General features: G+C 37.3%; 1 protein-coding gene across 2 annotated transcripts in view; it reads right to left on the minus strand.

Moving 5' to 3' along the window:
* Positions 1 to 2,847: 2,847 nt before the first annotated feature.
* Positions 2,848 to 18,342, minus strand: part of LOC309508297 (uncharacterized protein) — a 37,102-nt gene continuing 21,607 nt past the window's right edge. For both annotated transcript variants that reach the window (XM_082182842.1, XM_082182841.1), the window contains exons 14-21: positions 18,130 to 18,234; positions 14,768 to 17,980; positions 13,899 to 14,015; positions 13,638 to 13,790; positions 11,916 to 12,013; positions 11,716 to 11,829; positions 4,297 to 4,414; positions 2,848 to 3,949 (exon numbers count right to left, since the gene is read on the minus strand). In XM_082182842.1, the coding sequence (XP_082038968.1) occupies positions 3,788 to 3,949; positions 4,297 to 4,414; positions 11,716 to 11,829; positions 11,916 to 12,013; positions 13,638 to 13,790; positions 13,899 to 14,015; positions 14,768 to 17,980; positions 18,130 to 18,234 (4,080 nt within the window). In that variant the 3' untranslated portion in view covers positions 2,848 to 3,787. The remainder of the gene's footprint in view (positions 3,950 to 4,296; positions 4,415 to 11,715; positions 11,830 to 11,915; positions 12,014 to 13,637; positions 13,791 to 13,898; positions 14,016 to 14,767; positions 17,981 to 18,129; positions 18,235 to 18,342) is intronic.

The raw sequence follows: 18,342 nt of genomic DNA on the forward strand, positions 1-18,342 counted from the left end.
ACCTGTTACACAGCGCTCTAGGAAAGCAAAGCACTCTCTATGATGACCCTCAAAACGAGGGGAGTACAACTATGCTTGACCATACACACAAAACGGGACAAAACAACTCAGAGAGGAGGCCTAACCATACTCTTTGCTTCAAAGACAGTCTATTAAAGAGGCTCACTTGAAATAAGAGCCGGCTTTTCAATGACTGTCTGTGCGGAGCTCTGGAGAGCGGAGGCCTCAGCAGGATGACTCTCTAAAATGAGAGGAGGCCTAACAACACTTTGGCTTAAAAGACAGATAACTAAGAAGGCTCCTAAAGAGAGACTACACTTTATGCAACAGTCAGCACAAAGCTTTGCGAGCAGAAGCCTCAACAGAACAACTCTCTAATCAGTGTTTATCTTTAAAAACAGTATTCCAAAGTATAGACAACACTGTTGCCCAAAGCTCTGGAGAGTGGAGGCCTCAACAGAATGACTCTTTATAGTGAGAGGAAGCCTAACAACACTCAAACCCAAAACGAGTTAACAGAAGAATTTACCACACCATTTCTACTCTCTGTGTGAAGCTCTAAGAGCAATGACCTCAGCAGAATGACTCTCTTAAGAGAGAGGAGATCTGATCTATCCATACAGATAATGCCACTTAAGAGACTCACAGGTAAAAATACATAATTAGAGCTCTGGGGAGCAAGGGACTCTAGGGACCCTAGAGGCAGTTAACTGAGGAGGCTATTAGAGCCTACAACTCCAAGTATTGCCTAAGCACAGCACAGTAACTAAAAACTACTCTTGGGCAATCTAGATTGAGGAGACTCTCCAAAAGGGAGGAGGCTCATAATTAAAATTATCACAAGACAAAGTAGTCACACAACTAGGAAGTTGTCAGGAAATATAGGCTCTAAGGAGCTCCGGGGAGCTCCAGCAACAATAAAAAATTCTCTAAAAAGTGAACCAGCCTAACCTGAGCTGAAGGCTAGCTAGATAGAGGAGGCTCAAAAGAGAACCTACAACTCAAAGCTACTTCCCCTCTTAAAAATAGCTGTTAATCCTATTCCACATAGCTACTAACGAAGCCATGGGGAAAAGAGATCTCAGCAAAATTACTCTCATCCCTGAGAGGAGACCTAACAACGCTCACACCTGTTTACATGAAGAGTGGAAGCCTCATAAAGAATGACTCTCAAAATGAGAGGAGGCCTACAACGCTAATTTAAAACCTATAAAGCAACCTAAATAAAAAGAGAGGGAAGATGTTATCTGCCTCTGCCGGTTCCAGGACAGTGATCACTTCTAGACTTGATCACTTCCATCTTTCTTTTTCCTCAACTCACGCCTCCTGCGTGACCTTCGTGACCTGCTCCTTGGTGGAGGAGGGGCCCAAGCAGCAACGCTGGCCTTCTGGCCCTCTTTCTCCCCGATGCTGGCCAGGTTCACCCACAGGTCATATCTCCCTCTCCGTGGCCACCATCGCTGCCATCTATCTACCGATCGCGGCAGCAGTCTGTTTGGTGGCCCGGAGAGCCAGGTCTGTGGTGCGGCATGCTTCAAACACAGGTCACGCTGAGGCGTTCCCCATTAGCGTCCTATAGGACACAGTAAGAGTTCCTATTCGAAAGGGAACTCATGTTTCCTTGTTTACCTTTTAATAAAATGTTTGGCCATATATATTGGTTCTGTATCTTAGTTTTTAAAGGTTCCTATTTTATTGTAAAAACGTGTCAATGGGTTAGCGTGTATCTGTGACATTAAAAATCGAATTATTTATGTATCCACCTCTCATTGTGCGATGTTATATGTCAATAAAAAAAAATTAAAGTACCTAAGTAATTGACATGATTTTAATATATATATATTGTAAAACACTAATAGAGGTTATGTGACCAGCCAGGTAGATAAACAACTATTAATAAATATAAAAATATTAATAAAAACAAACCATTATTAAAAAGGTTTTACACAGCACTTTCAAGTATGGTTCTTTATGGAACCTTATAAAATAGTTTTTGCTACTGTTACAAGTCAAAGAACCCTAATCTGAAATTCTAGTAGTGTAAAGTAGTCTTTAGAGTAGTCTTTGTTCTTGCCCAATCACTGAGAGGAGGGGCACCACCTTACCAACGATAATGCCTTTAGGAACATAAGATCAGATAAAGCAGAATTTAATATTGTACATCTATTTGCTTGGATCTAAAAAAAAAAAATATTTTTAAAAAATCCAATTTGCTCAGCATGTACACCCAGTAAAATCTACTTAACCTTACCAGTTACAGCTACAAGTCCTTGCAGTTTTGCCAGTCACAATGATATGGACTCTTTCTTTGCAGTGGCAGGACCTGCAGATAAGCTTGTCGCATCATATACAAAGACTTGAGGTTGTAATTGCTACTAAAAAAAGGGCTGCAGTCATTGCACTCATCAAATGTATTAGAACCCTACAAGTGTTAATAAACAACAGTGGGAAGCACATGTCATGTGAAACAAATGGTACAGATGTGTATAGAGTATAAGTGACTGCCTCCCTAGAACCATCTTGATCTTGAATTGTTCCAACAGTCCTCAATAAGCATATCCATGATTTTATTTCTACACCAGATAGGCACTAGGATACTGGAATGATGAAGAGCATTGTCAGTAAGTACAATGTATAGAGTTGCACCAATATTTGCAGCTGTACTGATATTAATAATAGGACTCTATCATTATATTAATGATATTAATACAAATAAATATTTCACAGTTTAATTGAAGGCCACTTAATGTGTCTTAAATCTTTATTACCATTTAATAGCAAAAATCGTACTGCTTATGTAAAGGAAACAACAACATGTGTGCATTTAAGAGTAAACCAGACAACATGGAAGGTCTCAGTAGTTTAATTCAACAAACATTCACTCTTTTTCCTCATATCACATTTATATATAGTATTGCACAACAGGGTAGTGTGACTGCAAAATAATATTACATATTGGCTCTACAGTTTTATACAAGTAAATTCCACATAAACAATCAACCCTCAAAAGAAACCATGCTTAAATTCCAGTGTTTCTGCATTGCAATAATCAGATTCATAGTAAAATATACGTAAAGCTTCTCACAATGCTTGTCTCCTTACTTATAATGGCTGCTAAAAGTTATGCACATTTAGCATACCAATAAAACATTAACTCAATATTTGGCTCTACAAAAAAAAAAAAAATTATAATAAAGGAAATCAGTTGTATACAAGTAAATTCCACATAACCAGTCAACCCTCAAAAGAAACCATGCTTCAATTCCAGTGTTTCTGCATTGCAATAATCAGATTCATAGTAACATATATGTAAAGCTTCTCACAATGCTTGTCTCCTTACTTATAATGGCTGCTAAAAGTTACGCACATTTAGCATACCAATAAAACATTAACTCAATATTCTCTCTGCACACATACAACATGAAATAACTTAGAATGGTAAAACATAATAGCTAAAGTAAATTTAAGATTTCAGTGCATAGCCATAACATCAGATAAACAGTCTTCTGTCATTCTGAGTACCTGCCAATGTACTTGAGGTCTCTCCATTATAAATGCTGGTGTTAAAGTCTATTTTGTAACCAGTATGACCAGTAAGTTTCAGTTCAAGGTTGAAGAAAAACACAGTTCACCATTCTGCTTTACACCATTTGAGTGAGCAACTAAATAGACATTCTTGCACTGTTTATTTTATGCATAACAGAAAGTGGAATTGTTTGGATTGTGGGACTTCTTTTACTCTGCTTACAACAATTTGTGCAGATGTGATTCTGATGACAATTGTTCTCTAAAGAGACCAACTAAGGCACACAAAAACCAGCACATGAAGCATAAGAAGGTAGCCAATGAATATGTAGCGTGACTTTCCCCTGGATGTCAGTAGTTTGGAACAGCAGAATATGCTCCTTCCTTTGAGCCACCGCTGGCACAGGTGAACCCCACTCTTCATCTAAAAACACCAGATTGCAAAGCACAGCTTAAAATTTAGGCACACTAGAAACTGACACTGAACATTACTACAGCATGGGAGTTCACTTGTAAGCAAATGTGTAGATTTAGATTCAGGAAGTACAGTTGCAAAAAGTTAGTAAACCCTCTGGAATTACCTGGATTTCTGCAATGATTACTCATAATATGTACTCTGATCTTCATCTAAATCACAATTAAAGACAAACACTTTCTGACTACTCAAATGATACACAACCAAGGAAAACCAAAGAGTGAACGTTGGCAGGGCAGGCTGAAAAAAAGTGGATTTTTAATGCATTTGTAGTTTTCATTGTTTGTATTCAGTACCTTGTGCAAGACCGTGTGCTGGCTTGGCCGAAGAATAAGATCTTTATACTGTTGCTCCTCTGTTTCCAGCTGAATACTAAAGTCCCTTTGAGCATTCCATGACTGTTTTGACTCCATGCTGAAACAAACACAAAACACAATGAATTTCAAATGGTGTATAAAACACTACCACAACAAACCTATAAAATGTTTAGATACAACTGCTGTATATATATATATATATATATCAAATAAATATAATGCATTATATATAATGCTGCCTGGATCATAATCATACACTGTTCGCTCGTTGGCCAGAGGAGAACTGGCCCCCCGACTGAACGTTTTTTCTGATGGACTTTTGGTTCCATGCCACTGTCGCCTTTTTTTCTTGCCACTGTCGCCACTAATTTTATATTCAACAATATTATTGATCTGCCAGCATTGACACCATTATATGAGAACTGAACTGAGCTGGACGATAACATCACGGTTTTCTCCAGAGCGGCTATATATAAATTAACTAAATTAATAACTTTTTTACAACAAAAATGAGACTTCACTGAGCTTACTTAAGCTGGACAGTGACGCTATTTTAATACTTATTTGAATCCATTCAGTTGTCTCTACATCAGGGCTTAGAAATGATGGGTCTCCAAGGACATAAAAACCTGGACAGCAACATTCTGACACCTCTTGAATATAGTTATTAACCTTACACCAAAATTCTTGTATTCGTATGCATCAGGTCTCCGTCCTCCCTCTCACATCACCAGCCTTCAGCCTGAGCCTAAAAAACCTGCTCGGGGTCCAATAAAAACTATTCAATATTTTAAACTGGATAAATCGTAATCCCAAATTGACATTACTTTATAATTTCTGCATATTCTGGTCCAGTCTTCATCACTAATTGAGACATCTGAATCCTTGCTCCAGACTCTTTTAAGAGCAGAATGGAAACTGTAACCTACTTTATCCATTAGCATTCTATACTGATGCCTCATGTCCTCTACCTCTAGTAAATAGTTCATTCTTGGAAGACAGTTCATTTTGCGAACATTCACCTTACCCCAAAGACAAGCACGGCACAATCCTCTAGGGCTTTGAAACAAACAACTTAAAATTAGACTTCCTTTGTTGATCCCCAAGGGGAAATTAAGGTGTTACAACAGAAAAAGTTGCAACAGAAAAGATAGACAATACAGTCAATCAATAATCTCAATAATCTGAATATCTATCAATTAACTAAACAACAGTATGTCATCTGCATACAACATGAATTTGTGAACTGTTCCCCCTACAGAAACCCCAGGAAAGTCTGTACTTGCTGTTATAGCTGCTGCAAGTGGTTCTAAAGCCAAGCAAAACAACAGAATGGATAATTGAGAACCTTGCCAGGTCCCTCTTGCCAACGTAATTTAAGAGATCTGCCCATTGGTTTGCTCCGCAGCTTGGGGTCGCATGTACACTAACTTTATCCATTAAAAAAATTTAATAAATAAAAAACACTCCCAAAACCCAAAGGTTTTTAATGTCTCAAATAAATAACCCCATTCCAGTCAAAAGCTTTTTCCGCGTCCAGTGAAATTGCTGCCACTGGTGAGTTCAAATCAGCCATTGCCCACATAATATTATCAAGTCTCCTAATATTATCCGCCCCAGTTCTCCCATGTATAAAACCCACCTGATCCCCATGAACTAAGGAAGTAATTACACTGTCCAGCCTGTTTGCCAGGATTTTAGATTGTATATCCACAGGTATCAAACAGATCGGACAATAGCTCTTACACTCAGTTGGATCTTTATCCTTTTTAAAGATAAGTGTAATAAACGCCTGTGACAGGGAAGGAATAATAATTATTCCTTCAGTAGACTGAATAGCAGGAATTAGCGCAGACATTTCTCCGTTTAATATAGTTTGCCAGAAGCTTGCCCGCTTTATTGCCAAATTCAAAATATTTTTGCCTCACCCTGAACTGTCCAAAATTCTGTCCACCTTCTTAGATAGTATATCATTATAACTATATTTCAATTGCGTTATAAACTCAAACCATCATGTGTAGTCTTTTTCATCATCTCGAATTTCCTCTTTTTGATTTCTCTTTTCAAATTTGCCAGATATTTAATATATATATATATATATATATATATATATATATATATATATATATATATATATATATATATATATATATATATGATGCATACTGAATAATATAACCCCTTAAAGAACTAAAATGTCCTGATAATTTACACATCCCCACGTCATCCAAAATGTTCATGTCTTTCTTAAGTTGAAAATAAATATGGGTTTTTGAGGAAAACATTCCAGGATTTTTCTCCATATAGTGGACTTCAATACAACGGTTTGAAGGTTTCAATGCAGCTTCAAAGCGGTTTACACAGGGTTCGTACAGACACTGTAAAATAAATTCAAGGACTTTTCAAGCACTAATTTTTTAGTTTAAGGACCACAATCAGAGATCACACTTATCAAACAATATCTTTAGGATTTTTAAAGGATTTATTAAACTCAAATTACAGATATAGAGTATTCAAAATACAACTTGCAATGTATTTAATTATTTATATATATATAAATAAATTAAGTAAAGTATATAATTATTATTTATATACTTAAGTAAATTAAGTATATAAATAAATTTGAGTTTAATAAATCCTTTAAAAATCTAAAGATATTGTTTGATAAGTGCGATCTCTGATTATATATATATATATATATTAAACACAAGGTTTATAATTCGTAAATATGGCTGTTTTCAAGGACTTAAATTTCAAAAACTCAAACTCAAGTACTTTAAGCACCTTGTACTTGCACCTTGCACTCCGTTTACAGGATCCCAGCCGAGGAATAAGGGTTTTATCAAGCGAAATGATCGGTCATTTTCTAAAAATAAAATAAAAATATATATACTTTTTAACCACAAATGCTCGTCTTGCACTAGCTCTGCTATTCGCCATGCATTACGTAATCATGTTGACCTTCAAACTGTTGTACCCCATTGAAGTCCACTATATGGAGATAAATCCTGGAATGTTTTCCTTAAAAAACATAATTTATTTTCGACTGAAAGGAATACATGAACATCTTGGATGAGTAAATTATCAGACATTTTTTTATTCTGAAGTGAACTAATAATTTAACACTGCCTTCAATGCTTCCCAAAGAGTTCCTGCAGAGGGCGCAGTTGCCATATTTGTCTCCTAATATATTTTAATTTCAGGAATTTCAAGCAAGATCTGAAATAATGATGGAACCAATAGAGCAGGTAGAGAAAGAGACAAGAGATTTTGATATTAAAAAATAATCAATTCTAGAGTACATCTGATGAGAAGCAGAATAAAATGTATAATCTCTCCCATCCGGATTCAAAAGCCTCCAAATGTCTACTAATCCAAAAGCTTTGCACATATTTGTTAATTTTACACTAGCTTTGGACATATTACATCTAAACGAACTACTCCGATCAAGCGAACACAAAATTCATATCCCTACCTAAAACAATATCGTACTGCCCAGTTGCATATAAAATACCCTCCAAATTTACAAAGAAAGCTGGATCATCCCTATTTGGTGCATAAACATTTGCTAGTATGTTGATATATTCTGCACCAGCACTTCCCCCTGTGAAACAAGGATTCTCCCCTCTCAATCCTCATTTGCTTAATACATTTAAATTGTAACTATTTATTTAGCAATATTATCACCCCACCTACCATTGCTTGTACCCTCCCCCACTATAGAATACTTCACCAACCCATCCACCCGTTAGCTTCTCTGCTTCCTTCTGTAACACGTGAGTTTCTTGAAGAAACACATCACATTTTTTTCCTGCCCTAAGTTTCTTCTTTTAATTCGATGACCTAACCCCTTGACATTCCATGTGGTAAGACACAGTACTCTAGATAAATGCTATACCAACTTTAAAAAAAGCAACAAAAGAAATAGCAATCCAAACCATACAGGTCCAAGGCTGCAAACAAACACACCATCGAAATGCTAATCTTCAGTCAGTCAGAATGCATAACCAATATTAATCAACTACTTGAAGCCAAAAAAAAAAAAAAATTCACATAACTTTTCTTACCATCTACAACAGCTCAAGTCGTAATAATGAAATAAAACACAAAAAAATACATAGATCAAACATGAAGGATCAGTACAGTCACTGCTCCATTGCCGTAACATACTTCAATGCTTCTTTTGGGCAAACAAAGTGTTTATATCCCTCGTTGGTCTCAATCCAACAGTGCAAAATTCACCCCAAGAGCATGAAGGATTTTTTCTGCATTCTCTGATCTTCTCTCGTTTGAGTTGTGTCACTTGCAAATTCAGGGAAAACCTGTATCCACTTTTCCTCGAAGTGTATCCACCCTTTCTCCCGCGCAGCACTGAATCACAATCTGATGATCCTAGAAATCTCATCAGTATAGTTCAAGGTCTGTCCTCAGGATTAGATCGTGGGCCGAACACTGGTGAGTCCGTTCTATCACAATCCGTTGCTCTGATGTGTCGATAATTGTAGAGATCAGCTCCTCCATGAACTTAATCATGTTTCCGCTTTCCTTATGATAAAACGGAGATTATTCCGTCGACTCTGATTAACCATGTCCTCCACTTTCTCTCTTAACTGAACAAGTTCACATTTAGTTGCAGGCGGGTTCGCTCGCCAATCTTTCTCCTTTTCCTCAAAGAATTTCACACATTTTTCAACATCATCGATCCGCGTGATCAGCGCAGATAGCTTGTTTTCCACATAAGCTGTAGTTTGGCAAATCTCTTTAATGCCCTCCATTTCATCCCAGATTTTCTTCAACATAGTGTAAATATTCGCTGTCTTGTGACCCTTCATTCTCTGAACCCGGCTGCGGGGAGGAACTCTCGCTATCCTGAGGCAGTTCAGGCACCTGTGATCTCAAGTGTCTCCAGCATTCGAGTTTTTCGACTGTTTAGACATTTTGCTCATTCAGTTTTAATCAGGATACAATCTGCTTTTAGAACTGACCGTCTTAGTAGGATAACTGTCTCAATGCGGCAATGTATTAAGCAGCCATCTTTCCTTCTTGTATCACGTGACCCCAAATGAAGATATTTTTCATAAAATCGGAGAGATTTTTGTCCTTCCATTGAAAGAGTTTTCACCCAAAATAGTTCAAAACATTCTTAAAGAGAATGTAAAAAAAAAATCCATATGAATCGAGTGGTTTAATCCAAGTCTTCTGAAGAGACATGATACCTTTAAATGATGAACAGGCTTTTATTCACATATAAACATTGATCAGAGAACATAAACAGAAGCTCAATCTTACTTGCTTGATGCACAAGAAAAAACCTCAATGATTCTTGCGGAACATTAAATGTGCAGGTGTGACACGAGAATGAACCTCACTGGTTTTTGTGGGTCCTTTTAACAAATGTAGGTGTTATATTCGCTGATCAATGTTTCAATCTGGTAAGCCTCCCTATCGAGCTGCTCAAGCATGCTAAGCTTCTTATGCTGATTCATGCAAGACTGGGTAGGATACTACAAGGCCTTGCCTCCCTTTGTCCTGTGCAAGATGAGAGGAGATAGTAAGCATTCCCCGTTATGTTATCCGTTGAAAACGAAGGAAACAAGAGATGTCCCTGTTCTAGCCATCTAAGAAAGCCATCTAACCAAGCTTCAGTACAGAGAAGCAAAAGGCAAAGGACCAGCAAAGTGCCAATTTTTGCAATGAGGCAATTAATTAACTTAGGAGCAGTCAAGAGGCTCAGCCCAGATGAGGAGTTATAGCACTGAATAGCTAGAGCTACACCTACCACTTTCAATAAATTCTTCTTCCCACAAGCATTTTAGCCTTAACAGTCGTTGCAGTAATTTCGCTTATTACTGTATATATCAGGACTGCAATAACTGTCTGTTAAGTAAAACTGATTAAAACTGATAATCAAAAATGTCTTCAAATTTAAATATTGATTAGTCGAATAATATGACACAGTGAGACAAATGGGAAAGACATGGCTCAAGTCACACACCCCTTGAAACGAGAATCATCTGAAACACTGAGTCTAAAGAAAACAGACATATAAAGCGCATTCCCATCAGAGGAAGGTGAGCTCATTCTCCCAAACATCAGCGGATGCCACTTTTGCACAGCTGTACTGAGCTTCAGTCCCAAAGCACATTCACCTGTGACCTCCTTGGCCAGGTGCACACCACTGCATAGGCCACATTTTTAACCTAACAGTAAAAGTATCTCGGGGGCAAAGATCATATTTCCTATAAGAAGATGATCACAATCATATTGTGCTAATATTTGCAGATGCTTTTGTCTGTAAATTTAAAGAAATAAAAGGCAAGTGAGTATTTCCATTTTTCTGTCTTAAAGGCAAGAGAGTCATTGTAGCCCTGTTCAGATGGTTAAAAAGGAACTTTCTGGGCGCCGATAGTCTCGTGGGTACAAGTGCCGTTGCGCTTCGGGCGACCCGAGTTCGAGTCCTGGCTCGTGGACCTTTCCCGATCCCGTCTCTCAAGGGAGGACCTGGAGATGCTGCTTGGTACTCAAACTTTACGCGGCACACTTATCCTACAAGCTGTCATCATCACTTTCCTCCTGACGGCTCTCCTCACTATATTCTTTTGTTGTTTTTATTTTATTTTATTAACATTAATGACAGAAGAATATTAGGCTGCTGTCACTTTAAGACTGAATGCTGCTTGCTCATTCCGCTCAGCGCCGCTCAACCCAGAATGCACTTTGGTGATTTGCTAGTTCGACACAGTCTGTAAAATAGCCAAGCACGAGTGGAGCAATAGGTCATGGAGTTCAAATATTGTTTTAGTGAAGTTTCAAGCCTTATACATAAATGCACAGTAAAAATCAAAGTTAAGAACGAGCAGGGAGAAGAAATTGGAGTGTGGAGAGTGTGTCGAGTTAGCAAAGATTCATTTTGGAATCTAAAGCGGCACATTGGCAGAGAGCACAAGGATGTGCTACGCAAACATAGTGCAGCAAAAGGTGAGCTATAGGCCTACGATAATAAATTAGATAAATAGTTAAGGTAGCTATTGTGTTGTACCCCGTTCTTTATATGCAAAAATGAGTTTTTCACATGCATATGATATACGCAGTTTTTGCGAGCATATGATACGCACTTTATTGCGTGTAATACACACGCATCCCACAACACTAATCCTACCCAAACATATAATACATATGTACCCCACACCACTACTAAACCTACCCATGCGTATCATATGCACGTAAAACTAAAATTAATCAGTACAATTCGTACTTGTTTTCTTAAAAGTGGTAAGAGTGTTACGTAGGCATTACACTCTTACTTCCACAAAGTAATCTGAAACAGTTTTGAGAATAACAGATTCCATGCACTCTGTGTCAAACACAAAAAACAAAAAAAAAACTTTTTTCTTGTACCTCACAACTCTCTGTTCGGTCAACCGCATGGCTTCCTCTGCAGCCTCTCTCCTTGATCTCTCCTCTTCCAATCTAGAGTTTAACTGAGACAGATGAAACTCTGCCTCAGCTAGCCTGGAAAAAACATTTAAAAGTGTATTACAAAAAAATCTAACAACATGAATCATCTACAAACATTGTCTGTCTCAAACAAAACAAACCTCATCCTGAGGTCTCCACTGTCTGATCCATCTGGGTTGAAATTTGCACGGATTGGTTCCTGAGGGGCTCCTGGTGGAACTTCTGCATAGACTGCACCCTGTTGAGAAATTAATAGAAATTACACCTTTTAAAGACTTTAAAGACATTCTCATTTTATTTCAAGGCACTATAGTATATATTACACTTACTGGAGTAGACATGAACAGTTTTGAATTTTATAGTAAATACAAAGTTCTGGCATGAAACTCGCTTTCAGAAACCCTCCACCTTCCCCAGCTCCACCTGTATAGATCTGCTACGGGGGTTATTCCATGTTTGTTTTATGTGCAGCCCCAGCATGTCTTACATGCTCACAGCAATGTCTGTGAATGTATTGGCAGTAGTAAGTCTCTGTACTTGCTCTGCAGTAGCAGCAGCGTTGCAGATCTATTCCTCCAAGACCAAATACATTAACATTAGGGGCTTTTGCACTGGAGGAACCATTTCATAGTTTCTAGAACTATTGGCAAAAGTACCCGGATGTCGGCGCGTTCGCAACGCAGGAACTAGGAACGATTTCAGTTCTAGGAACTCTTTTGGAGGAACTCATTTAGCTCCTACTTCCGAGTAGGGTCTAAACCAGCACAATAGGAACTATTAGTGACGTTAGTGTTCACTGATTGGCCGAACGCACGCAAAACACCAGCACCCGTCATTTTTAAAAAAGCTATGTAAACACACAGATTATAGCCTATATGTTTACTCCAGAACCACTCACGTTTGAACCATCTGTCCAAATATCAGCTAACTAACATTAACATTGTACACATTGTGTTGCCAGAAGGCATAACTGTGCAGGAAGTACTTATACACGGACCCTTCTAACTTGCCATAAAACAAACAAAAAAATATTTTAAAAATTAAATATCATACTTATCAACTATCTAGTGCTACAATAGTTGCTACGCTAGTGCTACAATTTCCAATGACCTCACATCACAGATAAAATTGTGTATGGTACAGTACAGTGACACTGTAAGGATGTGTTCATTCACTTTTAACCAACAACCTAATGACAAAAAATATGCAAGTTTACTTGTCAAGGCACCAAAACTTCACTAGATATACTGGAAGTTACACATTATCTCAGGCAGAGCAGGTACTCTGAGACAGTAACAAATGTTGCGATAGTCTTTTCTTCCCTCTTGTGATATAACAAGAAACAAGCGCGCAGTCATCTTTAGAATTTTGTGTTTGAACTTTAGCTTTTGCGGAAAGTTTAATAAAAGTTATCATGAGCATTGTAATGTTTGAAGCGGATGTCATAACATATGTCAGTAGACTGGGAAGATTTCAAAGCGCACAGTTCATTAATAAATCCGTAAGATCTTACCTTCAAGCAACGGCTTTTCGACAACAAAGAAAAATGTAGGGCGGGACCTGATTTTGAATTGATGTGAACACGTTATCAGAAAAGAGAAGAGATGTCGTTGCAAGAGGGAGGGAACGTTATTTTGATTAAAGATTATGAAGGCGGATTAATAAATAAAAAATATGTGGACAGATAAATAATTTATGATAAATCCAAATAATTGTTCATTTTGATTTCATGGTCATTTTAAGCCTGTCTGTGATTGAAGAAGAATATATTTTATAATATATTTAACACAAAACATTGTTCTTTGTAGCCGATATTTTACAGTATTTTAGATCCACATTTACAGACAGACACGTTTAGTCACCTGTGTGGGTGAATACTGGTTTTGAAATTGTCTCTCCAGCCAATAGCAGCGATTCTGGAGCTCACTAACAGTCTGCTGTGTGTCTCTGAGCATCTTGGAAACGGTGCTCAATTGGTTCGACACCTCATCCTTTTCCTCAATTGCCTGTTGCAACTAGTACACATACATGGATAATAATACATGCACAGATATTAGGAAAACAATTCATGGCAATAAATATGACATTATTTTGTTTTTCAGAGGTAACATTTGGATGCATACCTTGATGTTGAGTTGTTGGAGTCCAGATTCTCTTTGCTGGATCTCTAGCTGATAGTGATGCAGATTGCTATGCAACTGTTCTGGAGACACATCTTTACCCTGCAAAGTCATGGACTCCTGCAGATACACAGATCAATTTAAACTTATGTTTCTGAGTATTCTGAAAAACAAGTGTCATGAAATACTAAAACAAGTTTTCCAAGATACTACCTGAAATGTGTATCAATGTTTTTTGAGTGCTATGACCAAATTAGCCAGACCCTCCCTGAAAAAATGTTGCTGCATCCCAAAAACCTAAACTATGCCCTAAAATGATGTACTCTTTTTGTGGAGGAAAAGTACATTCTTTTAAGTGTGTTGCAGAAGAATAGGCAAGTTTTGGGACATACTACCACATCATACTTGCATTTTAACAGAGTGCTTTGTTGCCTAGTTATGTGTATCATGTCACTGTAAACTTGCCTGTGAATCATTCTGTCAAGGTTAACGTCCTTATATACAATTTCCATCAGGTTAGATATTGATTATTAATCACTCAAACCCCTTTATCTAAACCTCTCTACTTAAATCATTAGAAATTTCCTTTCTCGGAACTGAACACTTGCCAATACCCTTTCTAGAAGCATCTAGTCCATTGTTCTGTAACCTTTTCAGAGCTAGACAAAAATAAAGGATTTCCTGCATCAATGTCTAAACTTCTCTGTCCTTAGACATTAACGTGTTTTAAAATATCTAGATGTTGCCGAGAAAAAGAGTATTCTATGCTTGTGTTTGTCAAGACCAGTTAGTGAAACTTTTCAGACTCAAATTTGAACTATCTTCTTATTCCTGAATTTCAACTCAGTAAGGATACTACATTAAGCACTAACCAGGATGTGGAGCTTCTCTCTCTCCATTGTCTTATCTTCCTCCACTTCATTCATGGTGCTGGATTGCCACTTGTGTTGTACCTGGTCCTGAATTCTCTGAATCTGATAACTGGAATTTCTGCAGATCTCTTCCTTTTCCAGGACCAATTTACAGACCTCTTCTTCCTTTAATGATTTTTCATTGATAACTTTACTCAACTCCTGTTTGGTGAAATGATATTCCTCTTGAAGTTTCTTGTATAGTTCATCCAGTTTCTGCATTTGTGACTGAGCAGCAAAAGTGATTAGTTCCTTCTCAGCTTGTTTTTCTCGGAGTTGTGTGATCTCTGAGGTTAATTGCTCTATTTTAAAGTTCAGTTGGGAAATGGTGTTTTCCAGTTCTGATGAACTACCTTGCAAGCACAGATACTTCTCTTTTTCCTGCATCAATAAAGAATCCTTTTCATTAATGATGCTGATGATATGGTTATTCTTCTCTTGTAAGTTATGTAATTCTCCCTGAAGTTTAGCAATTACACCCATTTCTAATTTCAGTCTGGCTTCAGATGCCTCTGATTGTGTCAACAACGTAGTCTTGACCTGAGAAAACTCTTTATCTTTATTTAACAGCAAAACATCTTTGTTTTGCAAAGCTGTCTGCAAATTCTGAGTCTCTTCATGTAGCTCAGAGATCACTGCTATTTTCTGAGTGATTTGGTCCTCACTTTCCAACAGTTTGACTTGCATCTTATTTACATACATCTCCTGCATTCTGAAAACGTTTTCTTTTTCCTGCAGAGTGAGTTGTAAAGTTTCAAGATGAGATTGCTCTGATTTTAACTGTTCTGCCAAAGATGTCAGTTCCACTCTTTTGCTAGCCAATTCATTTTGTAGAGAAGTGATCATCGCTTGTTGTCTAAATATTTCTTCCATTGAATTCTTCAGTTCAGATTTAATTGCAATATTTTGGTCATTCATTGCCTGAAAACTATCCTGATATTCCACAACCTCTATTTGTTTCTGTCTCAACTCCTCTTTTAGCCTTACATTTTCTGTCAAATGCATCTCTAAAGTATCTTTTAAATTTGCATGATCAGATTCAAGCTTCACAATATTTGTATTCATAATGCCAAGCTGACTAGTTAGCGAAAGCAGTGACTCATTTCTTTTGTACAATTCTTCTGAGTGATTGTGACATTCAAGATTTGTTTCTCTTAAAGTGCTTTCTTTCACTTCCAAGTCCTTTTTCAGAGTGCTTATCTCTTGTTGAAGGGTAAAAACAAGTTCTCTTTCATGACTAAGTTCTTTTTGTAGCAAAATACTTGTATTTGATTCTGTCTGCAGCAGCATGTCTTTCTCTGTCAGGCCTGATTTATGTTCATTAGCTTGTTGTTGAAGTATGGATATACTATCTTGTAAATCCTTGAGTTGGTGCCGATAAGCTTCCATTTGAGTACTTTGGTCGGTTAAGACCTTTTCTTTTTCAAGGACAATTTGGTTGTATTGAATGACTTGAGAAGTAGAGGATTCAAGTTCTCTCCTAAGATGATCTACTTCCTCTTTGGTCTCCCTGAGACATTGTGAGAGGGCTGCACATTGTGAAGACTTTTCCTGTAAGGTCTCAGCTCCAGACTGCTGTTTCTGTTGAATAACTTTGTATTCCTCTGCTTGCAAAAGCAAACCTTCCTTTTGCTTAAGTAAACCTTCTATGATTTTGCGGTTTTCCACATCTTGCGATTCAAAAATCAAGATTTTGTTTTGTAATGTCTCTCTCTCCTTTTTTGTTTCTGTGAGTGACTTCATCTGTTCATTCATTTGTTTCTGAAGGTACTTGTTCTGTTCATCAAGACTGATGATTTTAGAAGAAAGTTCTTCATTTTCTTTGAGAGTTAATGTGACCTTGCTGTACATCTCAAGCATTTCCTTTTGTTTCTCTTCAAACATTTCTTGTAATTGTTGAGTTTGTCTACTCAATGTCTCATTGAGTCTGACAACGGAATCTTTTTCTAACAAAATATCAGCCATTGATTGCTTGTTTTGTTTAAGTTCTTTGCTCAATTCAGTTCCCCTGAGAGCTAGCTCTTCCTTATCCATCTGCAAGTCTTCTGTTGTTTTAACACTTTCTAAGAGCTGCAGTTCAACTTCAGATATTTTGCTTACCAACCTTTTGTTTTCATCTGAAACATCAGAAAGAGACTGGCCACTAGTCTCAATTTCCCTCTTTAATTGACAATTGTCATTAGTGAGGCTTTTGACTTGTAAAAGCAAGTTGGAATTCTGATCTTGCACAGCTTGTATTTCCTCCTTAGCATTATCCAGAAGCTGCTTTTGTCTTGTAAGCTCCCCCAAATTATGCTCAAGTGATTCTTGAAGTTTCTTGTTGTTATCGTTTACAGATTCAAAACTCTCAAATTTACCAGACAAATCTTTCTCAAGGGTTTCTTTCGCTAAATCTCGAATCTTGAGTTCTTTGTTAAATCTATCCCTCTCTGCTACTGACTCCTCTTGAACAGCCTTCAGTTTCTGCTCCAATAGGAATATTATCTTTGACTTGTCTTGGACATCTTGCTTAAGCTGCTCTTGACATTCAACCTGCTCCTCAAGCTTTCTAGAGAACATCAAAAGCTCACTTTCATGTTTGCTGACTTCACCAAGCAATTTATTACATTCCTCTTTGTCAAATTCTTTTTCATGCACTTGTTCTCTTTCCAGTAGGTGATCTTTGACATTCATACTCAACTTCTGTATTTCCATGCGGAGATCCTGAATTGTTTTCTTATCGTCCTCTGTTTGCTTTGTGAAGTCTTTAATTTCATCACTCTTTGACTCAACTTCTTTTTTCGCTACCTTTAGATCACTTTCAGTTCTCTTCAATTGTTCAATCATCTGAGGTATTAACACATTAAAAAACTGTTGGTCAGAAAGCTGTGGGTCTCTAAAGATTTGAACATCCCGTTCGACTTTATTTAGCACATCCTCATTGAGCTTAATTTCTTGTTTTAATTCATGGATTTGCTCTGAATATTCTGCTGTGATGGATGATAAAGCCAGGATTTCTTTGTCCTTGTCAGTGATGACATCTTGAAGTCTATCAATTTCCCGCTCACAGCTCTGCAAGTCATGAACCAGCTGTGCTCTTTCTTCCATATGAGCTGTGTTCAGTCTGTCAAGATCATCGTTTGTTTGAGCCAGATCACTCTGTAATGATTCTATAGTTGCCTCTTGTTTCTGCATCTGAAACAATACAAAAAATGTATGTAATGACGTTAATGAACTTTAAAAGAAGAAATAATTGTACATATAGTCAAAATATAATTGTCAAACTTGCACATAAAAACAAACAAACATTCAAGAAAAGAACAATCATGTCGGTGAGATGTTACCTTGTCTTTCAGTACACTAAGTTTGAGTGTCAGCTCTGCAACAGTTGCTTTCATCTCTGAGTTTTCCTTCTCAAAGGTGCTGCATGTCTTTTTAACTTCAGCCAGCTGCATAGCAAGGTAGTCTCAATTACTCATATGTGGTTTAAAAATCACATGTCTTATCTTCAATGTGGGACACTGATCTTGATGCTTGGGTCGGTACTAAATTGTGTT

This window comes from Leuciscus leuciscus (assembly GCF_965113295.1).
Source record: "Leuciscus leuciscus genome assembly, chromosome: 10".
NCBI classification, from domain to species: Eukaryota; Metazoa; Chordata; class Actinopteri; order Cypriniformes; family Leuciscidae; genus Leuciscus; species Leuciscus leuciscus.